Source organism: Podarcis vaucheri (assembly GCF_965113315.1).
Source record: "Podarcis vaucheri genome assembly, chromosome: 11".
Taxonomy (NCBI): domain Eukaryota; kingdom Metazoa; phylum Chordata; class Lepidosauria; order Squamata; family Lacertidae; genus Podarcis; species Podarcis vaucheri.
The window spans coordinates 31,198,485-31,225,512 of NC_138749.1; the positions used below are offsets into that span (position 1 = coordinate 31,198,485).

General features: G+C 41.2%; 2 protein-coding genes across 2 annotated transcripts in view; both read right to left on the bottom strand.

Annotated features, from left to right (window-relative positions):
- Nucleotides 1–2,783: 2,783 nt before the first annotated feature.
- TMEM171 (transmembrane protein 171) lies at nucleotides 2,784–13,530 on the bottom strand. Its single transcript, XM_082192035.1, has 4 exons — nucleotides 13,198–13,530; nucleotides 6,139–12,702; nucleotides 4,909–5,050; nucleotides 2,784–3,556 (listed from the first exon to the last, which is right to left on the bottom strand). Coding segments are annotated over exons 2-4 (768 nt in total). The 5' UTR covers nucleotides 6,764–12,702; nucleotides 13,198–13,530; the 3' UTR covers nucleotides 2,784–3,555.
- A 5,141-nt stretch (nucleotides 13,531–18,671) lies between these two features.
- The window catches only part of FCHO2 (FCH and mu domain containing endocytic adaptor 2), a 68,021-nt gene continuing 59,664 nt past the window's right edge, over nucleotides 18,672–27,028 (bottom strand). Inside the window, exons 22-26 of the mRNA XM_082191903.1 lie at nucleotides 25,109–25,241; nucleotides 24,410–24,609; nucleotides 23,745–23,809; nucleotides 22,366–22,530; nucleotides 18,672–20,759 (exon numbers count right to left, since the gene is read on the bottom strand). Of these exons, the coding sequence (XP_082048029.1) occupies nucleotides 20,737–20,759; nucleotides 22,366–22,530; nucleotides 23,745–23,809; nucleotides 24,410–24,609; nucleotides 25,109–25,241 (586 nt within the window). The 3' untranslated portion in view covers nucleotides 18,672–20,736. The remainder of the gene's footprint in view (nucleotides 20,760–22,365; nucleotides 22,531–23,744; nucleotides 23,810–24,409; nucleotides 24,610–25,108; nucleotides 25,242–27,028) is intronic.

Genomic DNA, 27,028 nt, shown 5'->3' on the forward strand with positions numbered 1-27,028 from the left:
CTACTGCCCCACAAGAGACACTGCCTTTTATTCAGGGTTGGCTTCAGGCTTGAAGGGGCCGTCTGCAGACTTCCCTGGCAGTAGCAGGTGAAAAGCTTTATCTGCCCTAACCGGATTCCTATCAGATTTGCACATCTTTCTGAATGGCTATTTCTTCTCTTGCAGCTTGCAAAGATGACCTTGGAAGAGTCTTCTCAGACTGTGTGGCCGAGCCCTTTATGAAGCGTGCCAAAAGGTGTTTATTCATTGCTGCATTTTACAATTACTGCTAAGAGGTACATTTGTTTCCTCTTTTGGGTCAGAACTGTAATAGGAAGTTCAGTTCTATGATTTCATTTTATAGTTGCTGTTCCCTGGCTAGCACTGCAAAGTTAAGATTAGCACACCTTCTAAGAAGCTGCTCTTTATAGCGTCTCTCCTTGTAAAATCTCTAGGCAGAATGCTGCCATCAGCGTTTCTATGTTCAACATGCCTAACTACATTAGTACAGGCTTCAGAGAGTAACACCAGCTTCCTAACCCTTGTAGTATCTTTCAAAATACTCCCTTGCCTGCCTCTCAAATGCCCTGTGGGCAACATTCTCACAGTCATTGGCCAGAGACAAAGGAAGACGGTTTTTGCCTGCTCATTTTATTTCCCTCTCCGTTTTGGAGTAGTTACTGTAATGATTTAACTTTATTTAAACTCCTAACTCATGACAGAATTGGGAGAATGTCTTTCTGCATAACTACATGAATTGTCATCTAATGAAAGCTCTGCAAAAGCACTCTACCATGCTTCTAACTGAAATTGATTTTATTGGTGCTCACTCGGTCATGAGTAAGTTTGTTTCGTATTGGAGGCTTGTAAAAACATACAATTCATAGCAAACTAGGAACCTGGCAAGTAGCATTATGAATATTTCACAATCGGGGCACTACTACTTCAGTTAAGCCTTCCTACTTTGAGAAAGTGTTTAGCATTTTCTGCAGAGGCTGGATTCTGGACTGCTTTGATTACTTGCTTTGTAGATTACATTTCCACTGTAATAAGGTTTTTTTATGTTTTATAAGAAATATGTGTATTAAATGAAAAATCTGTGTACTGTGGAAGTTCTTGGGAGTCGATGATCGCAAACATGTCAAAAATGTGCCCCAGCATTAAAGAAGACAAAAATCTTTTAAAAAGCCTGCAATGACATCATGCAAAAACAAACCAACAAACCCAAGACACTCAGTATATCACAATAAATGCAGCATGTGTTTACCCATAAGTAAGCCCCATTATGTTCAATGTGTTTTACTCTCTAGTAAGTTTGCCTGAGATTCATTAGAGCTCAACCTTCCTGTTGCAAACCTGCCAGTTCAAGGTACCTGCAGTGTCCTTTACACTAAATCTTCTCTAGTAATTCCTGGTTTATAGATGAGCAAATAGCATGTTTCAGTGAGAGAGGTCAAACTCACAGAAGAGGCCTAGCGAAAAATAAATGGGTCCAGTTGGTATAAGCCCTGCACTGTGATTTACACTAAGAGCAATTCGCATGAAATCAGTCATTACCACAGCTGAAGGGTTAGAGCATTAACTCTTTTCATCTCCGATGTAGTGCTCTTAACCACCAGCTAAAACTGATGTTCATGGGGGATTATGACTTATGTAATGACTGTGAATGCTCTGAATTAGACACCAAAGCATTTGTCAGTAGGAATGCAAAAGACTTTTACTTTCAGTCTCAATGCATTTCAGACTCTGGGCCCAAATAATTCAGCAAGTGGCAGCTGCTCAGTTTCAACATTTTAAGAGGAAAAAGATTTGTAGAACTACTTTTTAATTGACTCTTCGATTGCAGCTTCGACACTTAGACAATGCAGATTAAAGTACATAAGAGGAAGAACAGCACGAGTCAGTTCCAATTTCTGCTGCTGGACTAAGAGGCAGATAGGTCCCAGAGCTAGGCTATAACAAGTGTTATGTATTTGTGTGGCCCACCTATTCTTCAGTTGTTTTAGCTGATTTTAGTATTTTGTCGTTGTCATAACCTGCCTTGGGACCTTATGGTGAAGGGTGGGGAAGAAATTCAGTAAAATAATATCAATCCTGCTGCTCCAATAGGCAGCTCTTTGAGCAGACCAAGGCATACTGTTTCCAAAACCGGTGTGCCAAATATTTCTGGGATGCCCACAGGCAGGGTATGGATACAATAGTGACCCCCACCACCCCCTTCTGCTGTTGACATTGAGTATCTGATCATGGAGGCAGAGGACCTATCCTCCGTCATTTGCCTAACCCTTTAAAAAAATCCATCTAAACAGGGGGCCATACCACATCTTGTGACAGCAAAGCCCACAACTTAATTACGAAAAGTGTGAAAAAGCACTTTCTGCCTTCAGCTATGTCCACTCTATGTCCCCCCAGAGTTCCAATATTCTGAGTTGGCGAAGAATTTCTCTCTCATTCTCTCGCCATCATTTAAAATTTAATAACTCTGTATCATGTCCATCCTCAGTTGGGCAGGTACCACAAGCATTACAGGGGAAGCGCAGCTGAAGCTGAACTGAGCCCCTCCCATGACACACTCCCCCAGTAACATTAAATAAGAACCATGTGATACCATCATGTCCAGAGATTTCCTGCCTGCTGTATGCAGCAGCCAATGAGCTACAAGTAGGGAAACACTGGAGGCTTTATAATGACACATTGTACTAGAGTAGCAGCCACGGATCCTGCGTAACTTGCAGTTTTGGCTTTTATTTCTATAGGCTAAAACTTGCTGTTGGTCACACCACTCAAGTGCTACAGTCACCACGTACATTATGCCATAATGTTTAATCAACTGAAAATCTCACATGTACAATTCGTTAACATGAGGGTCAGCCCAAACACACACACAACATACTCGGTGCTCTGAGGTCTCCAGTGTCTTTACTTTTGAGTTTGTCAACAGCCAAAAAAGGAAAAGGAAAAAGGAAACAGAAAGACAAAGCCACCAGATTTCCCCCTCCTTCTGCTAGATGTGTGCCACAGCACTATGTTCAGATGGTAGCTGACTTGACTTGAGACGTACATTGCTTTGGGTATTCCAGTTACATACAAGGTGCCAAATGAAGAGGTGTTAAGGTGCTGGGTCCTTCATGTCCCAAGTATTTCTCTGTAGATTGCCTTGGCTTCGTTTTCCAGTAACAGAAGTCTTGGCTTGGCTTGGCAGGCCTTCTACTTTCTTGCCCGTGGAGCTTGCTGTTCTCCTTGCTGGCTCAAAGCTCCTCCATCTCTCTTCCAGGCTATTTTCACCCTGTAATTTAACAGTCCTCTTTCTCTCCCCTTTTATACACCTTCCCTCTTGAGTATTTCTTACAGCTGGTTCAAAGCGGATGCCAATGGATCATCTGGGTGATGTAAGGAGAGGAAGAAAAGACACATTCATTATTTACAGCTGCTCGTTTGCCCTTATAATTTTGAGATGGCTCAGAGGGATGAGAGAGTGTGGATTAAGTTCTCAGAAGGTGAATCACATCCTGACATTGTATACAGTAGCTCATTCTCTCTTCAAGCAACCAGGTTTGATGCATCAGCATTCTGTGCTCTGCAAAGAAATAACGAAAGGGTACACGTGTTGGCATGTTTAATCTCTCTATATTTGCTATTTCGATTTATACCCCGCCTTTTTACATATAGTACCCAAGGTGCCTAAAAGCAATGATGATAATGTTCTATTCACCAAAGTGGTAAAATTACATCTGGTATGGATACAGCCAGTTTAATTCTAACTGGTAGAGGCCAAAGAGTACTTTGCACATGGCGAATTGCTTCATATATATCATCGCCCATGGACAATATAGAAGTGCGAACTTCTGACAGGAAGCCAATCATGCGGTGTTATACTACAATGAGAAAGGACATAGGTACACCCTTCCCATGCCATGGTGCATGCAAATCAGTACACAACAGCAGCACCTGTGAAAGATCTTATTTGTCAAGTAAGAAGAGGCATCCAATCATGCAAAGGGATGCAAAGGCTTCTTGAATTAATTTCTAGTTGAATCAGAAAAGATAGGGCAAAGGCTCTGAAATATAATGATGGAAATGATGTAATGTGAAGTGTACATTCAGATGGAATGCCTGTGACTTGTTTAACTTGTTAATAACATTTATATTCTTCCAGGGAGCTCACAGCAGCATAGCACTAGGGTCTGGCACCCAGGTGCTGAGAAAACCAAGAATCTGCTTATTTATTAATTAAAATATTTATAGGCCGCCCCCTCATATAAAATATCAGGTGGTATACAGCAAACTATGTAGGTGAATAAAACAAAAAGTATAATTTAAAAAATACAAAATCATAGAAATGAGTGGCTCCTCTTGAAAAGGTTTACACAACCGAATAGGCCTGCCAGCATGAAAAGGCAAACCCAAGCAACATCACCATGCACCCACCCAATCTTCTCTCCTGCGTCCCCACCCCTCATGGCTGCTTTCTAATCTAAACAAAAAAGAAGGGAAGAAGGTATTTGGAGAGCCAATTGTTGGTCTTCCGTGTAAAGTCCAGTTTTAAGCACATCCATTACCAATCTTCTCTGGTAATGGATGTGCCAGTCTTCTTTGACATTGTGGGGTGTGTGGCACAACTCAAAATGGCCGCCACGTTTAAAAGACCAGAGAAAGAGCCAAGACCTCAAAACGGAGTAGGAATTCCTCCAACCCCGAGGGGGGAAATACCTACATAAGCCAATGCAGTGCTTATGTGCAGCAAACAGGAACTGAGCAGGAGCAGCAAACAGTGTCTCATGTATTGTTGACTTCTGAAGAGATTTTTGCTGGGACCTTTTGTGGGTGCCACCTGAGGTACTGATATGCCCACTGGTGTCCACTTTGGCAACCTCTGCATTAGCCCATGTGCAAAATGCTCAAAAAATTTAAAAGTACAAATGATCTTACCAATTAATAAAAGTGCTGTGGTACGGTGGAGGATTTTCACTTAAAGGCAAATCACTTGTTACCACACTAGGAGTTATTGTTTGCAGTGGACAGTCAGCGAAATAAGGCGGTGGCGGTGGTGGGAATACCATTACAGTATCACCTACAAAAGAAAAATCCAAAAATTTTAAGGTCAAATTTATCTGCAGTTCTCTTTGGAGCAACATGCAAGATAGCCCTACTTGTGATGTGCATTTCATTAAGAATCATCACTCCCAGGCATTAGGGCATCTTCAAATCATTTGATTAAACTCTTATCAGTCTTTCCCTGCTACACTTTTGTTAGAAAACACTTGCACTTTTATTAGCATGCAGAATATTGTTATTATTTATTAAATTTCCACACTGCCCTTCATCAAAGGATCACAGGGCAACTTAAAATATTTTGAAAATGCTTGGAAATTAAAGCTTTAAGATCTGCATTTGTCTAGACACACAAATGGTGTAACACCATAAACTGGAAGGTCTAAAATGCTGTTGTAGGGGCTACTGAGACAAGTGCTCTCAACACAATGTGAAGTAAAGGTAAAGGTACCCCTGCCCGTACGGGCCAGTCTTGACAGACTCTAGGGTTGTGCGCTCATCTCACTCTAGAGGCCGGGAGCCAGTACTGTCCGCAGACACTCCCAGCTCACGTGGCCAGCGTGATGAAGCTACTCTGGTGAGCCAGAGCCGCACACGGAAACGCCGTTTACCTTCCCGCTAGTAAGCGGTCCCTATTTATCTACTTGCACCCGAGGGTGCTTTCGAACTGCTAGGTTGGCAGGCGCTGGGACCGAGCAACAGGAGAGCACCCCGCCGCGGCAATTCGAACCGCTGACCATGAGATTGGCAAGTCCTAGGTGCTGAGGTTTTACCCACAGCACCACCCGTGAAGTAGTATTGCTATTATACTTTGTAAAACAGAATCCATTTCTCTCATTAATTTCACCACTGTTCTGAGGAGTGTACTGTACTTCAAAAGCAGTCCTTGCAACTATACTTTCAGTGTCAGCTTCTGGAGTTTATCTTCTTACCCACCCTGACTTCTTCTTCCACCATTCCCACATTCCAATTCCAAAATTCTTCCCACCCCTCCTAATCCACCCCTCAAGTGCTGGGGAGGAATGGGGCGTCCTTGCAAGTGTCTCCTGTTGCTGGCATCTAGGGACTGCCCACTTGGAAGACTTCTTGGCTGTGTCATTCACTTACCCACTGTAATTTGAAATGATTCAGGATCCAGCTGCTCTTCTTCATTGACAGAAGACTCCTGGACGAAATTTATGTTTTGTTTCTTTTTAATGTGAGCTATCACAAAGAAACACAATCCAATGAGCACAATCAAAGGTCCCATGGTCTGAACAGAGTGAAATCCACAATCCTGGAGTTCAACATTAGAAGCATTGCTATGGTTAAACTGCTGGTAGCGCCAACCTGGGCTACATCCCGGAATCCAAATGCCAAGGACGCTGATTAGCATCCCACTAGTTAAAAATAAAAAACCAAAGACAAGGAACTGAGCAAACTGGCAGTTTCCTCGACAAAAAACAAACCCGTACACCTGGTCATCTTGCAATTGTACCTCTCTGAGGTAGCCTTTAGCTCTCGATTGCGCCAGAATTATACAAACTAGTCCAGTAACAGCAAGCAGAGGCCCAATGATTTTGAGGGCTCCTTTACAGTCACCAAAGGCACCACTTGGGCACGTCTGCAACACAAACATCGAAAGCAGAAATCCAGCACATAACAACGTAATGCCGAAAACAAAAAGGAAAGAGATAAGTTTCCTAGGATGTCCATTATCTCCTTCATGCATGGAACCAGGAACTGGATACATTATTATTATTATTTTTAAATCCCTCTTCAAACCAAGGAATAACAAGTTTTCTTCTATGGAGATCAGAATGACATTACCACTTCAGTAGGCCTGAGAACGAAAACGAAAAGAGGACTATGATTATTAAGCCAAGGGCAACAACAGATAATTCACATATTGAGTCTGTCCCTTATTTACACCTGCTGGGTGGGGAAAGGATTGCTCCCGGGCAGAGTTGGGGATATGACATGGGAGAAGAGGAAGTTAGCTGAATCCTCTGCTTGCTCAAGGGGTGGTCTTGCCTATGAGAATGCCATGTTACATCAGAATAAGAGGCAGCTCAATTTGAAAATATTTTCACTGAAGTCAGAGTAAAGCTCAAGATGCGAGCCTCACCTTTCCCCTCTCTGTTACCACCTTCCCACCACATACAACGGATGGCAGAAGAGTCTGACCAACTCTGCAACCAGTTGTGGCATTAACCCCAGGAGTACATAAACTAGAATATAGTTCACATACATCAGCATTTGTGGCATAGGGCCATAGCCTTCTGCCTCCATGGCTGGAGAGTTTGGGACACAACAAGTGGGGATTGTTCCCTATTAGGAACTGTGGTGAAGGAGCACACTTTGCACAAACGACAAATGATGAATAAGGCTAGTCTTTTCAGATCTTTTACAGATGCAAATAACTACCAGGAACCTCAAGCATAGGCTGCAAAGACAAGGCACCTCACACAGATAAGCAAGGGGGCAGTGACTCACTAGAGAAAGAGAGCTCATGTCCAGAGTTTGAACCTCGTCTATTTCTAAGGCCCCCGAAGGAAGTAAAAAAATAATGTGTGTGTCTTGAGCAACACAGTGTCTCTCAACCCTCTAGGTGTCCTTCCTCAGCATCTCTCACTTGGAGGTCCCTGGATCAGTATGCAATTTGCAGTGAAGGGCTCTCTGTTGTTTACAATAGTACAAGTAAGCTCCTACCATGCCTTCACAACCTTTCCCAGCCCCAAAGGTAGGTTCTCAGGGGATCAGATTGGGAAAAAGTGTTGGCTGCAAGCAATGGTGGACATGTATCAGTGTTTATTGCTAGTACTGAGGCAGGGCTGCTCACTTTTGCAAGTACCCCTGCTCAGATATCCACATGGCTCTCTCTTGCTACATCAGGGACTTGAGGTTTGTTTTAATGAAGCTAGTAAATGTTGTAAACTTAATTCAGTAGAATTGAATAAACTCTCAGGGTAGCAGAAATGTAGAGAGATCGACAGGCTGTGGTGCATGGCTAGAGCAGCAGCCTACCTCAAATCTAGTGCCCTCCAGATGTTTTAGACTACAACTCCCATCAACTGATCATTGGCCATGCTAGAGGTGGAGTCCTAAACATCTGGAAGGCAGCAGCTTAGGGGAAGGTTGGGCTGGAGTGCTGAGCTCTGACTGAGGGAAATCTGAGTTCAGATATCAATAGCTAACAAGCTCTGGGAGCCTTTATGCAATCCTTCTTAGACTAGTGTACCTCACAGGGGTGCTGTGGGGGATAAAATGGGCCAACTCCATGTAAGATGCATTGAGCATATTGGGATATAAATGTGATAGACAAATAAAGACCATGGCAGGCAGTCAGGAAGAGGCAAGGATTTGCATGCACTTAGAAGTCCAAAGTCCATTTGCAACTATTAAAACAGAAAGCAATCACTCATTTGTGTGGCTGGTCACAACACAAGTTAAATTGCAAACCTTCACACCTGTAAAAATGTAATTATGATTGCAAGGATTCCTTGTAAGGAAATAAAGGACTGCAGAGAGACCATGAAGAAAAATGCAGTTTGCTTCCTAGCCCCAAACCCACGAGCACAAAACAGGCCAGGATTTTACTCCTCAATGTGATATACATGATCCAGAGGGGATGAAATAGCAGGTCCCCATCTTCCCCAGCACTTTATCCTAGCTGGATTGCATAAGAGGGTTTATTCCATGTGATCAGCTTCAGCTCATAAGGCAACAACTTCAACCCTGCTCTTACCTCTAGGCACCTGCCCTCAATAAAGGAGAAAAATGACAACACTCTGGCATCATGCAAGACATGTTGAAATTATAAACCAAATGGTTCCACCTATCAGAGACATATTGGGGAACAGCACAGACTAGCCAAAATATCCCAGTCCACTGTGTGGATACAAGTAAAAGATTCCTTCCAGGAACACCAACACAGGGGGCGGAGCTTAAGAAGTCACATGGTGCTTTGTTTAAGGGTGTTGGGAATAGTAGCTCTGTAAGGGGTAACCTACAGTTCCCAGGGTTCCCTGCGGGAACTAATGCTTTTTACATGTACGGTGTGTATGAAGCCTTTGCTACAGCTCAACAGGTCTGGATCTGTCCAGTGTTCATATGAGAAACTGTCCGATAAGCCCCTTGTAGGCTAATATAAGCTTCTTGAAGTGATAAATTAGGCAATGAACATTGCTGTAGGGTAAGGTAATTAATGCTGTGTACACATTCCTGTTTACTCTGTATCCAATGCATTCCCACTGGAAGCAGTGTACACCCAACGTTAACTCACATCCTTCCTCTATGTATCCTGTAATTTCTTAGGAAATGCTGTGCTTTCATCATGTGTATTTTCTCCAAACCAGCTTCGATCCAAATGGGAAAAAGAACAACTTAGCTGTGTTTTAAGCCCATAATGCACAAAACACCTAAAAGCTACACACTGTGAAGAATTTACATCTTGCCCCTTGCAAGGGGCTCTGTAAGATTTTCATAACGCAACAACAGCTCTTTTACTCCATCACAAGGGAACAGCATCCCTGGTCCCTATTGTGGGGATATTGAAAAGAATGGAACACTTACAGGAGTATGAGCTTTTATGTATTTAAGAGAATTCGTATGCCACTTAATTGTAAATAGAACCTCTAAACGGTTTGCAGAGGTTTTACACGTGTAGAATAATTGTGCTCAGGATGGGATACAGGAATGTGCCTGAACTCTCTGATTATCCGTGTGCAGAACGGGGTGGGCAGAGAGAGAAAAGCAACATACACATTCAGTTTAGTTTGGCATTGAAGATCCTCAGGTGTGCCAAAGGGCAGCATGCCCTTTAAATCCCTAAAGATACTGCAACGAAAAGCGCCCCGTTCGCAGATAGGATGCTTGTGCATGGAGGTTTTTCCAGAAGTGATTTCTTTATATGTTTGGTAAATTTATAGCATCAAACTGGAAGCAGAGTAAAGCCTTCCATAAACAAAGCTTCATACTTCCCTTCTAAAACATGATAGAAAGTCATAAGACCAGGACAAATGGAAATAATTTGAAATGATATAAAGTCTACATAAAAGCAAAATATGGACGTCTTTATTGCTGTTTTAGAGGAAGTGTCCTTTCCTCACCAATCTTGTAGCAATGTAATTTAGCAGACACAAATATATATAAAAGGGAAGTTGGACATATTTTTTTAATTCTTTCAATACCACAAAAGAATGAACACAAAGAACTCTCTGTTGTGGGTTTCACATTGGGAAATCTAGCGCCTATGCTAGAAAATTTATATAGTTTCATTTTCAATGAACTTTAATCTGTAAAACTAAGGAAGTTCTACCATAACACATTAAGAGTGCTTATTTGGTTTTTGATGAAGTCATCAAAACTTGCCAACCCCACAACCCCCACATTGTCTCAACGTAGAATGTGCCAACTGTACAATTTGAAGATCTGGCATTTATGTGCTACCCAAATTTACCCATAGTGAACTGCAGCAAAGGAGAGAGGAAACTAGGATTCAAAGTATTAGTGAACCTAAGGTCATATGCCATGGGAATTATGAAGTCAAAACAGTAGAAAAGATCATGATGTACACTGTGGCTCCAACCCAATGTGTATTTACTCAAGAGTAACTCCATGAGACTTTGGAGTAAACAGGAACAGGATTCAATAGAAACCTCTGAATTAATCTCTCTGAATTAATTTCCTGACACTTAACAGACACTAACACAGAATCAGCTAAAATGTGTAGTGATTAAATCCTGTTTAAAGCCAACTCAACAGCTGTAATGACTGACCAGAACTCCAAGGGATTTCACCATCAGCTTTGCTCCCATACATTTCAGAAGTAAGGGGCTTACTCTCAAGTAATTGGGTACAGGACAGCAACCCAAGTGTAGCTGGATCTGGGATAGAATACGAGATACCTGCCACCCGCAGACTCCCACTGAAAAATAAGGAAACCAAAACTTTATTGAATTAGGAGCTTTAACTGGATAACTAATAATAATCTTGTGTGTGTTTATAAAGTGGAGTTTTTAGTTTGTTAAAACTTGCTGAAGCTTTAGGGTTGCTGCCCCTTTGTAAACCAAAACCAAAACACAACACCCTTTTGAGAAAGAATCATAGTTCAGTGGAAGAGCACATGCTGTGCATGCAGGTGGTCTCAGGTTCACCCCCTGGCATCTCCAGATACGGTGGAGGAAAGACTCCTGCCTAAAACCCTTGAGAGCCACTACTAGTCAGAGTAAACAATACTGAGCTAGAGGGACAGGTAGTCTGACTCAGCACACAGCAACTTCCTATGTTCCTAACTATACAGTGAGATGTGAGGTCCTCATTCCATCAAAAATTAAGGACAAAGAAATGAATGGGCTTCTACCTACAACGCAAGCAGGAGATTGCATATGACATGTACTGTGTGGCTTCCAATATATGTAGTTATCTATGCTAAAGACTGATAGCGTTAAAAGCTAGGCATTATTCAAAATCAAGAGTAGCTCTGGATGTTAATAGATTGCTGCCAGACAGATGCACAAGTGACTTTTTTCATTCAATATAGATGTTTATTGATAATGACTGAAGAAAAGATAAACACATGAGGAACACGTAGCTCATAGACAAGGGGTGAAGAGTCTTCAGCCTTCCAGTTGTTGGACTTTGACTCCCTTCAGCCCCAGCGAGCACAGCCAAGGGCAAAGGATGATGGGAGTTGCTGTCCAATAACATCAGGAGAGTCACTGGTTGCCTGCCAGAGATGCATATAAAAGTATGCCTTAGCAAGCAGCGATGCACAAGTGCACCTTTGAAACTTATAAGAAAAGATTAGGGTACATATGGCTGGAAGCACTTCTGCAATTAAATCTGAAGCTTTTTTTTGTAATCAAATAGGCACATTTGTTAAAGTATTGAATTGCATTTGGGAGACCTGGTTCAAATATCCACTCAGCTGTGACCTTCGGCCAGTCACTGAGTCTCAGCCTAACCAACTTGCAAGGTTGTTGTACAAATAAAATGCAGAAGTGGGTGCTCCTTGGAGGAAAGGCAGGAAATAAATGAAATATTATTCGTTTTTTTAATGCTGAGTCAACAGGAGCAAAACACCCCTAAAGGATCTGTTGACATGCCCCTACTGAAGAATGAGTTCAGCAATGACTTTGAAACATTCTTTTCTGCAAGTATGCATACTTCCCCATTTAGATTGCTAACTTTTTTTACACAGTTTGCATGCATCTCCTTTCCCCATAACAAAACATTAAGAATGCCAAAACTCATTGTGTGCAGTGTTTGTGAAAGGAGGGAAATCAGTTTGCTAGTAAGACAATAAATGTTGTGTCATCCAACTACAGTTAGCAGGTAAGGAAGGGAATATACTAATCCGATCTGGCACCAGCAACTTGTACACACAGACATGGTTGCTCCTGGGTGTTATTGGTTCAGCAGTAAAGGTAAGGGCAGAGAGCATGACCTGTAAAAAGGAGACAGCATAGGAACATAGGAAGTTGCCTGATACAGAGGCAGAGCAATGGTCCATCGCTACTGACTGACCGGCAGCTGCTCTCTACGGTTTGAGACAGGGCATGACTTTCCCAGCCCAGCAGATGTTCTACCACTAAGCTGCGGCCGCACTGCATGGGGCAAGAGCGCCCATTCCTCCGCGTGAAGAGCGGCGACCCCTTGCACCCAACGAGGACACCCTGCAACCCCGGCCTGAGAAATGAAACGAGTCAAAAGCGCGGCCTTTTCCCAAGGACACACCTGGCGGGCAAGCGCCCAGCCCGAGACACAAGTAGGCGCTTTTACGCACGCCATGTCCACCCCCGTGATGGTCGGCACGTACCAAACCCCCACCACCACCTTAAACGCCACCCAGAGGAGTGCGGCAGCATGACAGGAAGCTGTGAGGGGGGGGGGGAGAGAAAAGCTGCAATACCCTGAGGATGGGGAAAGCGTCGGCCCTCGCCTAATGCTCCCGGAGGAAGGCGGGTGGGCTGTTATTTTCCTCCCCAGAGGCGGGAAAGCTCCAGCCTCTCATTGGCGCTCTGGGGGAAAGGGAGCCTCTCTTTCGCCTCCTGCACCTCGGCCCCCGCCGCCATTCCCGCCACGGCACCCATGATAGGCTCCCCCACCTTCGCCTCTCTCCCCCCCCCCTCCGCCTCTTGACCCGAGAGAGGTTGCTGGCGGCACAAGAAGCGCGGCGAATACCTCCAAGCAGAGCGGCTCGAGGAGCGCCGCCTTCTCTTCGCTGGGGGGCGCGGAGTGAGGCGCTGCGCCGCTGGCCCACAGCCGGGCCGCCTCCCTTCGGCGTCGGGGGTTGACGTCGCTGGGTTGGGGCCGCCCGGAGTGACCTTGAGCGGGAGCCGCGCGGTGATTTTTCCCCCTCTTTCCCTTCGGTCTCCGCTTCTGAAGGGAAAGAGAGGATTCTTTACCCGGCCAGCGCGCCGTCCTGTGCGAGGCAAGCGCGCCCTCTGGGGTGGAGAAGAAGCCCCCTCAGCACCGGGCGGGGAGGCGCGCCTGCGTCCGCCAAGCGGAGGGCGGCGACTGGGCAGGGAAAGTGCCTGAGGGCTGGGAGAGCAAGAATGGGGGGATTCTGTGGCTGCCCGGAGGGGTCCCTCATGCTAGGCGCCCCCTTCGTTGGAGGGCATGGAAAGAAAGTGGGGGTTTAAATTAGCAGGACGTTCAAGGAACAGAAACCCCTCTAGTCCGCAGGTGCAAGCCAACTATTTCATAGCCAGGGAGAATAAAGCTGCCACCTAAATAAATAAAAAATACACCCCAAGTCTTTTAGATAACTTTGTATATATTCAATGCAATAAGAAAGGGCCATGCAGGAAGAAGCCAGGCTTCAACTTCCCATTTTCCGTCTTGGGTTCACTGTGGCAAACAGGCACATTTCATACTGTCACATTTTAAACGGCTGCAGGTTCACCAGAAAATGTATAGTGGAAAAGACAGTGGCACTGAAGCTCTAGAAAATTAATTACCGTATACGAGTTTATTGTGGAATCGGTATTGCTCCCACCTCAAGTCAAGCACATCCTGGTCAAAATACCAGCTCCTACTTTTTTAACAGCAGGAAGTTTGTGATCTACAACCACTCCTTAGTGCCTTCTGTCTTTTGTCATGTGTGATTACGTTTTGGTGGGTGATAGGTATCTTTGCGCCCCTTTCCATTTGCTCTGCACCAGAGTACAACTCAGCCATTTAGTTCTACAGACCCCAACACCAAAGGAAACCTCCAGTATAACCACCATGAAACGTTAGCTGGATGTTTAAGGCAGATAATATTTCCTTTTGCACACTTCTTAGTAATTAATTTTTAAAAGTATGCACACTCTGGTTCAGAACTACATGCATGCCCAGCATGGGAGAAGGTAGCAAGAGTCAAGGGAGGAGTGTGAGAGAGGAAGGACAGAAAAACAGGGCAGGTATATTCTATCAAGCTCTGCTTGCTGGTATGGATGGCAGAACAGCAATGAATGTTGAATGAAAAATAAATGCATGGAAGCTAATGTATCAGATGTATACAGAGAAAAATCAGAATGACACATTTGCAATATGAAGTTCTTCTGTGGAAGCATCCTAAGTACAGTAATAATAATAATAATAATAATAATAATAATAATAATAATATAGTCTAATACCACCTCTGAATCTTTTCAGGATTGAGTTTCGGTTTGTTGACCCACATCCAGCTTCTAAACACCGGCCTAGCACCTCAGCTGCCTTTCCTGATTCAGATGGAACAGAGTTAGTTGTCCTTCACATACTGATGACACTTCACTTCAAATGACAGCTCCCATGGGCTTCATATAGATGTTAAATAGCATGGGGAACAAGATGGAACCCTGCAGGAGACCACAGGAAAACTGCCATTGCCTTGAACAGTGCCCCCCTACTTTCTGGAAATAACTGTGGAGGTAGGAGTAGAACAATTTAAGTACAGTACCCCTAGTTCTCATGTTGAGCCCCTCCAGAAGGATATCATAGTATTTAATGGTATCAAAAGCCTCTGCAATATCAAGAAGAATGAGCAAGGCTACATGCCCTCCTTCCATCTCTATCCTGACAAATGTAATTAACCAGGGTGACAGAGGTAGCTATGACCTGTCTTGAAGCCAGACAGAGATGGATCCAGACATTACAACTCCTCCATGTATCCCTGAAGCTGGACTGCCATCACCCTTTCCAACACCTTTCACTTAATAGGTATATTTGTCATTGGGTGGTAACAGTTCATGGTCCAAGGATGTCCTCTTAAGACGGCAGTCCACTCTCCAGTAATTGTACATTTAGATGGTCTACATTTGCCAGCTTGCAACTAAGGGATCATTTTTACATTGTAGTGATAGTATAGCTGCCACTGAGATCACGAAGGACTCCTAACCAAATGGGCAGCTATTTTAAGAAGCGGTACATCGACCCAGGCTACTGTGGTAGGATGCAGGCAAGTGTAGGATTTTTACTACAGTAATCTATGATGGGTTCAATGAAATGGTTATCCTGTTTTCCAGGTGATTTTAACCAAGCTAGGAAGATCTGAATTCAGCACACTTTGCTGGTATGGTTGAACTCATTCTAGCAAATAAATAAAATGTTTCACGCAAAAAGTGTTTTAGATTAGAAACTTGCACACTCACGTTCATGGAGGTAGCTACGCCAGAATAGTTGGCATAGCTAACCTGTGGCACTCCAAATGCTGCTAGACTACAGCTCCCATAATTTCTGGCCTTTTGCCATGCTGCCTGGAGTTGATGGGAGCTAGAGTCCAAGAGGGTTTGGAGGACCTCAGGTTAGCAACTGCTGCCATGTAAAATTGGCTCCTCGTTGTATAAAAAACAAATATACAGGTGATGTAGACACAAAGTTTATAAGCTCCCAGTTTAACCAGCTCAGGTCTTCCACTTCTAAGCCGCTTTGGAAACACAGTTTTATACATTGTATAAACAGGCCCTGCCACATATTCTTTTGATGACAGTTTAGCTAACTGGCCAGGTGACCTGACCATGAAAGGAGATATGCCTACCCTATGCAAATACAGTCGAACCTCCGTTTACGTAACCCTCTGGTTACATAAACTTCAGGATGCGAGCACAGCAAACCCGGAAGTATTTTACCGGCTTTGCATGCACAAAAGCGGTCTTTAGGTTGCGGAAAACTCTGGATCCGACCGGACCTCCGGAATGGATTCTGTCGGTGACCAGAGGTACCACTTTACTGTCCCCATTGTTTGAGCAAACACCGAATAACTAAAATAAACCTGGATGGTGAAAGTATGTTGCCTCTGTGAGGTTACTTCTGGTTTATCACCAGAGACACAAAAGAAAGGACTTGACACTTTAACATGGCAGGAATACAAACTGTAGAAACAGTGTATTTTGCACTGGAATAGATGTAGATAAGAAAATACAGACTTTGAAATTCTTGAGTGAAGCCTGTTGGCTCTTGCTCTCAAATAATGTATACTGTATACACTATCACAGCTAAAAGACAAGGTTGGGACACTTAACAGAGTACTTCAACTCTGGCGTCACAAACTTTGAATCAAAATAATTTATAATAAAGCTAGTAATGCAGAAAAGCAAAACAAAGTCCATTTGTGACAGTGGTTGTTACGGTGCCCTTATGGTAGTTGTTGCAGCTGATATTGATGTTTAAGAGGATATATTATCTAACAGTTATCTGTGTGGCCCTAAAATGTGGATATATTTTTGCATTAGATTTTTATTGGTCATATTCTTAGGTTGTAAAATGTTTAGATATTTTCTTTGAAATGTGAAGTGGTATATAAACTACATAGCCCAAGGATTCTGAAGAAAAAGAACTTGCTTCCTAGATCCAGTCAATCATAAGTCTTGCTGGTTCAATGGAACTTCCTCCAAAAGAAATCTGCAGAATGGCAGTCTTACTGCCTCTTTGGGAATTACTCAGTATGATGGCATGTCATAGCAGTGGTGCAGATAAATCATCCTTCTTCCTGCCTGACTTCTCCAAGTGGTGAGCGCCAGTAATGGTGTTAGCCTGTGAAAGCACACAAAGTTTCCATCTAATTCCTCCCCTTACTAACAGGAAGGGGAAGGAAATAGTAGGCACCCATTTAGGAGAAGGAAGAGGAATGCCTTCTTTAAAATCAGGGCACATTTAGAACCAATGATGGGATCTTTGATTAATTACTGTAGCTCTGCTTGTTATTTTTCCAAACACACCCTCTTTTTTTGGTTCTAGCAAAGCACCTGGCCTCCTGAAAATGGCGGCATAAGTGCAAGAGTGTATATGTGTGGTGCATGTGTGTGTGTGTGTGTATCTAAGAATGCACACCCATATCATCCTATTGTGCCTGAATTTTCAGATACAGGATACACTGTGCAATGTTCTGTCATATACCTTACCCTCCATTCCCACAACTTTCTTGTATGGGAGGAAAGGAAGTAGAAAACCAAACCATTTTCTGTTAAGTGGAAAGACAGACTGCTTTTGGCATAGGACCTACTCTAAACCCGTTGCTTCCTTTTGCCAAATCCCTTGAGTTTTTAAAAACAAAAATGGTACAAAGATCCCATGAAGTTTTTCTGTTCAATGAGCCCCTACAGAAAAATAGAACCATCTGCCCATAGGAGGCTGCTAGGTAGCATTTAGGTATCATTTAAAAGAAAAGGAAAAAAACCTATTGTATCACATGCTTTAATAAAATACAAACATGTTAAAAGTATTTCCTTTGTTTGAAAAACCAACACATTTTATGTGAGAAGACTGTCCTTGACCTGAGATAGCATATAAACAGCAGAGTCAATTTATAAGTTATATATTATATGTTTATTATGGGGTGCAATATTTTTTACATTTTGTGAAAGATCAGATGTATTTACAATTTTTCTAGGAGATTTATATTGCTCTAATTTACAGTTCATACAAACCTAAAACCCTTTAGAGTTGTGTTTACAAATTCTCTCAAGAGGCAGCTATAAAACGGATCACTTTTATAAAGAAGCAAGATCCAGCTTGCTACATGCAGTTTTTCAGATATTTGTGGTTTTATACAATTTCTAGAGTTCTTTACAAATATGCTAATAAACTTGTATGGCTTCAGAATTGTAACCTGCACTCTTTGCGAATGTATGTTTGAGAACACTTGGTATTAAGGCTAGATTAAAAGTGCTGAAACTTAGCTTTTGCACGAATTTAGAAATAATACATGATTAATAATGAAAAACAAAATAAACTGAAATTCAATAGTAAGGATTAAACTGTTCAAGCAGTTTTGATTGCATTAGCAGATTACAATTAAGATTCTGGTAAAAGACTGTACCTTTTGAAATGCCAATTTATGCCAATTTTAGTTTAAAAATTCTAGTAATAATTCAGTAAAGACTAACATTTTTAAATATGAAAATCCAATATATATTGCTGCAATGAAATCCCAGTTAAGATTTGATAAAACAATCAAAACATTTAAAAAGCAAACTAATTCACTATAAATCTTTTGACTGCAACCCTACACTTAGTTATGAATGTATAAAATATGACTAGGCTTAAATATTCAGCCCAGAGTTTTTTCAGCATTTTGGAGGCAGGGCAGTGGGGGACGACTCCCACCCAAGATTAATCTGGTCTTCAGAGAATGGGTGAAATCAAAGAATCTTGGGTATGTGGTGTGGGATTACCGTTAAAGAGAAGGTGGCATTTTTATTTTTATTTTAAAGGGGGGAAGCTTTGCTGTCGGTTCAAGAGCCAATTGGGTTGCCTTCAGCAGCTTGGCAGCCTTCCCTTTGAAATTAGGGACAGAACATCCCAGGAAACTCTACTATATCATTGACCAGTGGTGACAGACACCTCTTTTCCTTCCAAGAGTGCTGCTGGGAACAACACTATGTCATGACAGTGTGTCATTCTTACAGGACATTCTGTTTCTAATTTCAAAAGGAACACTGCTCAGGGCAACACCACTTGAAATGGCAGTAAATGGTTTATTTTTCTGTTTGTTAAAAATGAAAAAAACCTTCAGCCACTTTGTAACGCAAGCCCATCCTCCAGCCAGAAGTTCCTAAATTTTGTTCCTGTCTCCCCAAAACTCTGATATTCTGTCTCCTTTTGCAGGAGATTAAAGTGGGGGAGAGGGGAGGACAGGATACTTGGCTCAGCTTGAATATAAAATCCTTTGAAATCTATGTAACACGTGCACTTGCCACTAGTTGCAGCCTTTATAGTGTGTTCCCATTCTCCAAAACTTGTGGCTAAGAGCATTATATATCTACATTTTATATATAAAGCTGACTGGTCAATCCAATACTGATTTTATAAGCATTTTTATATTTAATTATTTCCCCCCTAGACACTGCAATTCAGAAGTGCACAGAATTCCACACCCCCTTAACTTTTTATTTCAGGATTTAACAAGTTCTTAACAACACAATACATAGCAAGCTTTAAAAGTATGAATTTGTGCTAAAAATGATCCCACTAGATCACTTCTGTTGATGTTTAGAGCCACTGTGTTTAAAAAGTGATGAATCCAAACATTCAAATGCTAAGTTTATCAATTTTGTTGAAATTAGCATGAATGACAATTTTTGTTCTGCTCAAAATAAACATTGAAAAATATTACGTCTCTAAAGCTACTACATTTACATTCATGTCACCTTTGAAAGCACTTGAAACTTCAAAACTTAATAGTTAGCAAAAGGGAATGCTATAATTATTCTTGTATAAATTGTTTTAAACTTATTTAACACACCTTCAGGATTTTACACATCTTTGGTGATACTGAAGTTGAATTTTGATATCAAGTTGTTTTTCTGTGAATATATAAAAGTCAAGCAGTTCCCTTTACAGTGGCTGCATTTATTGCATTCAACCCACAAGGAAGCAATGTAATATTTTAGCGGCTGTTTTAGAGTTATTTGAAGTTTCCCTTCCAAATCCCTGCTTTAGGGAATTATGTAGTTGTACATATTACACAGAAAAACATCAGCTTTTCTGTATGGAAGATCTACACATTGAAAAAAAGAAATAAGAGGCATATAGACATTTTGATAGGCACAGTTTTTAAAAGGCACAAATGTTACACATTCCATATAAAAATAAATTAATCTACAGCATTAATTAAAAATTACAACTCCCATAAAGTTAACTAATGGCAGAAGTAAATATCTGTTGTCTGTTGCAATTTTTTAAAAAAACATTGCACTTTACATTTTTAAAACCATCTTTTATAAAATAATATACACTTAATTATATATGGTATATGAAAATCAAGTTATTTTGTATACGTATCTCTAACCAGATATGGCACATGAATATACAAGAATGAAAAAAAAAAATATTTTGCCACTTTTTTAAATGAAATGGCAATATTGAAACTGGAAAAAGTATACTTCAGTAATATTTATAGAAAGCTAAAATAATGTGGTTGCTTTTGGTATCACAAAGTACCACACCTTTTAAATACCAGAAATGACTGCTATTTTGGCTTTGAGGCTACATAAGTATTAAGCATTTGCGTAATCTTGTTTCCCAGTATATCAGCTGACCACCTACAGATAGTGTTGGAGTTCACTTCAGTGCTAATAAAATAGAGTTTGTTTTAAATGACTTATTTTGGAAAGTGCATTTTTGTTGGATATAAGACTCAAAAACTAAGCAACACATTTTTTAAAAAATAAATGCATGTTAAAATAGTGTTGGAAAGGTAGTAAAATAGTGAATTTCTATTCATTGAGAGAACTCATTTCCCCCCACACTGGCTCATCAGCAATCTGCCATATATCGACCTGAAAGACAGAAAAAGCTTCTGTAGTTAATACCTTTTCAATAAAGTGAAAAACAGTTATACTAATTACTTACAAACAATTTTCTTCTATTTAAAGATAACAACTAAGATCCACTTGTCACATACAAAACAGCCCTATTTGCTAAAGCTGCTAAAATATGCTAGCTATATAAAAGACAATGCTGTAGACTGTGCAGGCAATTCATTAATTTGACTTATTGTAAATTGATGTATATCTCTATATTTCTTTTAACAGCATTTAATTGACTTGTGAATCTATAATTGAATTTGTAATGGCTTTAGTCAAACACAATAAATGATTTACTGATTACTGAGCTAAGGCTATAGTTTTAAATTACCGTATTTTGCCGCGTAATGGTCACATTTTTTGTGCCAATTTTTCCCTTCAAAAAAAGGGGTGCGCGTCTATTATGAGGTGAATTACGGTAAGAAGCAACAATATGATATGGACTCCGGTTCTCTTAACAGGGCACTGCTGCAATACAAAGCAAAAGGCACAGACTTCACCCTTTCCGCTGGATTTTGCCTTCTCCCAGCGCGAAGCTCTGTTGGGAGAGGTGGCGGTTTCAGTCATTGTTAAGAGTTCTTTCTTCCTGGGTTTCTCAAGGCTATTTGCTCATGCAGAGGCGGAGGAAGGTGGTGGATGGGCAGTGGAGACGTTTGCCCGCCTGCTGCTTCCCCTTCTTGGCAAGTCCAAGGTGGCGGCACTAGTGGCAGTGGCAGCAATAGCAGCCCAGGCCTGGCTTTGCCTTGCCTTGTCTCCTCTAGCTGGCAAGCCAGTGAGGGCCTGGATTGCGGCCCTCACTGCCTCAGGAGCCCCCTGTGCCCACTCCCAGCTTGCCTCAGAATTACCTCTGCAACTATTTCGCAAGGAATGGTCTGGGACCAATTTTGGGGTCCGAAAAAGGGGTGTGTGACTATTACATGGTGGCGACTAGTATGCAGTGAAATACAGTATGCTTCCACATTTCCACTGGCCATAGCAAATAGGTTCCTGTGCTCTGGTGACACAAGTTCCACTCTTCTCCCTAAACCTGGAACTTCAACCAAAGCAGCAAGTCTTTTGCCAGCCTTACTTACAGGAAAGGCAGAGAGGGAGCAAGTCAACAAGGGGAGAGACAGGGACAGGCAATCATAATTTTTGGTTGGCTAACACAGCCAGCCAAAAATGGTGGCACTGTTTTCAATGTTTGAATTGTACATGTTAGAGCACTCAGTTGCTTATATTCCAAGATGTCAAGTCAGTACAGAACTTAGGTTTTTTCCACACACTTTCTTCAACAGATATGTTTGTAGAACATACACTGGTATTTGCCATTGTAAATGTTGTAAAATGTGAAGGGGAGATTCGTGTCAAAGCACTGTGACTGACAGGGGAAACTCTCCTGAGTCTACTACATTACAGAAAAACGTTTTCCCTTTGCACTCATGGTTCTGAGTGTAGCAGAACCACAGTGAGTCACAGTGTACATTCAGGAGGTATGTTTGACTTCCATGCAAGGGCAAACTGGTACTGCATTAACCACATCCCACTGATGACTTTAAAAAGTAAGAAATGTGTGCCCTATTATGATTATGCTTCTTACCAGTGGCAAATCTCTTCTTAAGTAGGGAAAGCCGGTAGCCAGTGCCTACTAGTTCAACGTCTACTCCTGAAAGTGTGCTTCCTTCACTGATAAATTGCACTGCAAGTGTTGCTGGCTTACTGGGTCCTTCTGAAAGGTCAAATTTGGCTCTGAGGGAGCCAGAGCCTATTCAGGGGGAAAACACACACAAAGTGAATAATAATTAAGGACATGGTTTGTAATGCAACATCTAGCTTGATGGGAAATAATTTGGAGGATGCTTTGATAAGTCAATAATACAGGCATGTACATTTCAGCACATAAAAAGTCAACATCTGCAGTGGGGAACCTCCAGTCCATGGACCTATTTAGGCCCGGTAGGACTTCTAATGTGGCTTGCAATGGCATTTCCCTCAAACCACATCCACTTGCTCTACACCTGATGTAATGTGATGTCAAATGTGGGTAGGTTAAGACACAGCTGCAAAGGAGCAACTGGGAATTTAAGCTTCCAGTTGGCACTTGGGGCTCACTGACTGCACTGATCAGCTGACCTAGGTCCAGGTAGTGTGGTAGAAGGACTAGAGCAGGAAGCCTGTGGTTTCACACTCACTCATTTAAACTTATCCATGGTTTCCTTTCATTGAGTTTAGGATAAATAGGCAAAACCACTATTTCTCATTGCTATTTTGATGACCAAAGCGACAGCCTATAATATCCAAGGCCAACTTTAAAATGGCAAATATATAGTTGAAGTTATTTTTGAAGGTAAGGTAAATCATAAAAGTGCCTTCGAACAAAAGAGACCTAGAAATACATTAAAAGGTAAAGGGACCCCGTCGCGGACGGCTCTGGGGTTGCGGCGCTCATCTCACTTTATAGGCTGAGGGAGCCGGCATTTGTCCACAGACAGCTTTCCGGGTCATGTGGCCAGCATGACTAAGCCGCTTCTGCCAAACCAGAGCAGCGCACAGAAACGCCGTTTACCTTCCCGCCGAAGCGGCACCTATTTATCCACTTGCACTTTGACGTGCTTTCGAACTGTTAGGTTGGCAGGAGCTGGGACCGAGCAACAGGAGCTCACCCCGTCACGGGGATTCAAACTGCCAACCTTCTGATCGGAAAGCCCAAGAGGCTCAGTGGTTTAGACCACAACGCCACCCAGAAATACATTAGTAGGCATCTTTTTCCACCTGAAAGGTTCCCCCGAAGACATGTAAATACACTGATATAAATATATAATACATATAAAAATGTGGAAAATGTATAATATTATCTATATACCAGACACATCATTAAGTGTGCATCAGTTTTCCACAGCTTACTTGTTAAATTTGAAATAGAAGATAAACAAGAAATATATACTGGTTAACTTTAATTTTTTAAAAATACTTTCTTACCTCCATTTTCTGATTTTTCTGAAATACTAGATAATTTCCATAAAGCTTTCATCTGATCTGAATTCCTGTTAAGAAGAAACGTCTGGTTATTGGACTGCAGCCTGATGGCAAATTTTTATAGAACTCCCTTTCAGGTAAAGATCATACAGGCTGGCTTACTTTTGAAAGTTCAGTGCCTATTGATGACTTCTCTTTTAATTCCAGCAGGCACTTTAATTGAAGTTTGATTTTATAGTTTAAATTGATTTGTACTTTTTTTTGGTATTGTATGCCTGTAAACTGATAAGAGACAATCGTAGCAGGATATATATTGCTTAAATAAATAAATATTTTAATATTTTCATTAACTTTAATTTTTTCTTTTTACTTAACAAGAATATGCTAGATACCGGGCAGAACAAGGAAATTAACGTTGTAGTCTAAAATATCTTGGAAAAGTCATTGTTTTGTTGAAGGTTTGTACTAAAGCAGAAAACCTAGTTTTCTGTGTATTATCTTTCAGGAGATGTACAGCACCCCTAATATCAGTACCATGGTGTGAAAAATTTAAAAATAAAAGGATTGCTTTTCACAATGTTTCAGATGTAAAACAGCAGCAGCATAGTGGAATGAATTCCATATAGTATCAGCAGTAAAATAATAATAATATTTTTTTAAAAAATTACCATTTTGCTGGAGGAAGAGACTGCATATTCATTACACCTCCATCAACTGGTACCATGACCTGTATATTAGAAAGCATAGTTGGCACTGCCATAGAGGCCGGGTTGTATTTGTAATCGACTCTTACATCAGTAGTGTTACTATTGCACTTCCAGTACGTAGCAAGATTCAGAGGTGTAGATTGGATGCCATTTGAAGATACCTTTGAAAATAATCAAATAATGACTTTTAGGTCCAATAATGAAAACTATAAAGTTTCAATTTTGTGCTGCGTTCTGCAAAATATACTTAATCAGAAACTTTACACTTAATATGTATAAATTAACCACATTACTATAAAAAGTCCTGAAAATGGCTATGTTGCCAGGAAATACTTTTAGATGATAAAGGCACAGACTGAAGTTATGAACTCTTGGGTCCAAGATGTGTCTTTCAGTACTGCAAAATATTTGTCCTGATCTTTGAACCCTTCTGGGCAAAAAAGGCAACAAACAGCATGTTGCAGCTAGGACAACAGCCAAGATCAGAAGTATTAGGTCATCATAGATGAGCCTTAAAAAGAAAATACCAGAATGTTTCTATAAATACTGTGAAAAAACCAGTCTGAACAAATTAATCAAGGGAAGAGTCGATTGCTTTTTTGCAGTCAGATGCAAGGCCAAGCTAGTGTGGTGTAAGTAAAGTAAAAAATAAAAAGTTACCTGATATTTTAGAACATCTACATTATAGTAAGAAGCCGAAGGATTCTGTTCCGATAGCTTCTTGAGGTAGACTGTAACAGCTTGCATGTCCATCCAAAAATCTCTTACATTGGAATCGCTTTGTGATGGATCACTGTGCACAAAAAGTTGGTGAAAACACAGGTTTTAGATTTCTTACATATTGGAAATGTTTTGCAAAAGAAGGAATACAAAGTTTTTAACTATCTTTTAAAACTACTTCTATGGATGGGGGTTGGATCCAAAGGGTCTGCAGACACACAGAAGAACTGTTTTATACCTTTGCAGAAGATCACACAGACAAATGGGAGCTGCTATGGAACCCACCAATTAAAACTAAATGAACTCTTGCATATTTGCAGAACAGTGACTTTGTCTCTGCTCTGGATGTTTTGCTGTAGCAGAGAGGCTAAATTACAACTCGAAAGTTTCTGGTTTCACTTCCCCTCTGCCCATATATAACTAGAAGGACTTGGCATTTCACACATTCTCTGCCTCAGCACTCTATATGTAAATTCTTTGGCTTCTGCAGTTGCTGAAATTATATGACTATCTGGAAAGTTCAACTGGTTTTATGCTTATTGTGAACTGCTTTATGATGTATAAATAAAAAGCAGTATGTAAGTAAATGAATAAGGTATGATGGTAAAAATGTTGTAATACACTGCAATACACCACCTCTACAATTTTATACTCAGTTTTGCATTTTTACACAGTGGGTGCTATATGAAGTAGCTGGAAGTCTACTTCACTGTAAAACACAGACAGGAGCAGCCCAGGATGAATTTAGCATGGTCATTTTAAACACACAAACAGCATATCCTGGGGGAAATTCATGTTGTCCAGTAAGAGAGACAGCTGGTCTAAGACCGTAGCCTTAATCACTCTCATATGTGTCTATTACATAGCAGTTTCTGTCCAGCTTGAGCAGCTGCCCACAGTGAACACGTTCTGTACTGAGTAAAGAAATCAACTTTTGATTCAGTGGCTCAGAACATAATTAGGTGACTGCGATTAAGAGACCAGTGTAATCCATATGTAAACCCAAAATGAAGGCTGTAGTTTCTCAGGAATGAATGAGGTACTCTAGTGTGTTGCGTACGGCCAACTGTTTAAAAAGCAATCCTGAAGATATATGGCATATCCTGAGCCTGCAGAAAGCTAGTAAATTGCAGAGTGACCCTCATATTTCCATAATGCCTGGGAATCAAAGAATTCTGATAAGAGAATGTATTGCCATACTTTCAACCTGCAAGCCAAACACCTATGTGGACTCATGACACATATCCTTATGATGGCACACAGGCACAAATCAACAAGTTAAAATTGTACCTAAACATTTACAAGTGATACAATTTTAGTTTTCCAGTTTGATGTGATGAGTGATGTCTGAACTATTCTCTAACACATGTTTCAAAACTGGATTAAATCCTTCCTCAAATGAAGGAGCTTAGTATGTTTTGAAAAATAATGTAAATAAAATAAAATAAATCACAAAAAGCATTAGATGCTTGCCTTGAGGAAATGAAGCATACTATGTTATCTGTTTGTAATATCAAACCATATGAGGAAATGCAACTAGCTTCATGGGGTAATGAATACCAGCATAGTTAGGAGGTGGGAAGACATCCCTGTTACCCATGAAATAGTGCACTACTGCTGTGGACGTTATGGTTAATTAACACTGCTGCTATGCATTTCTTTAACACCACCATTTATTTAGCATTCATCCAGTTCTCATACACCATGGACCCACTACTGCTCTATAAATTACCCCTCTGGGAATTGTTTCTATGTCTTGTGTGTGCATGCAATGTGGACTCTGCGTGGTGAACCGGCAGGGGGTGGGGGAGCTTTTTAAGGAGCTGTGAATCATGGTACTATGAAAAATGTTTATGGTTT

Excerpts from the sequence above, each read along its gene's own strand:
- TMEM171 (XM_082192035.1), bottom strand. The coding sequence starts at position 6,763 with ATGTATCCAGTTCCTGGTTCCATGCATGAAGGAGATAATGGACATCCT. Across the intron at positions 5,051-6,138 it reads ATCATTTCAAATTACAGTGG|GTGATACTGTAATGGTATTC; the intron begins GTAAGTGAATGA and ends TTTCTTTTGTAG.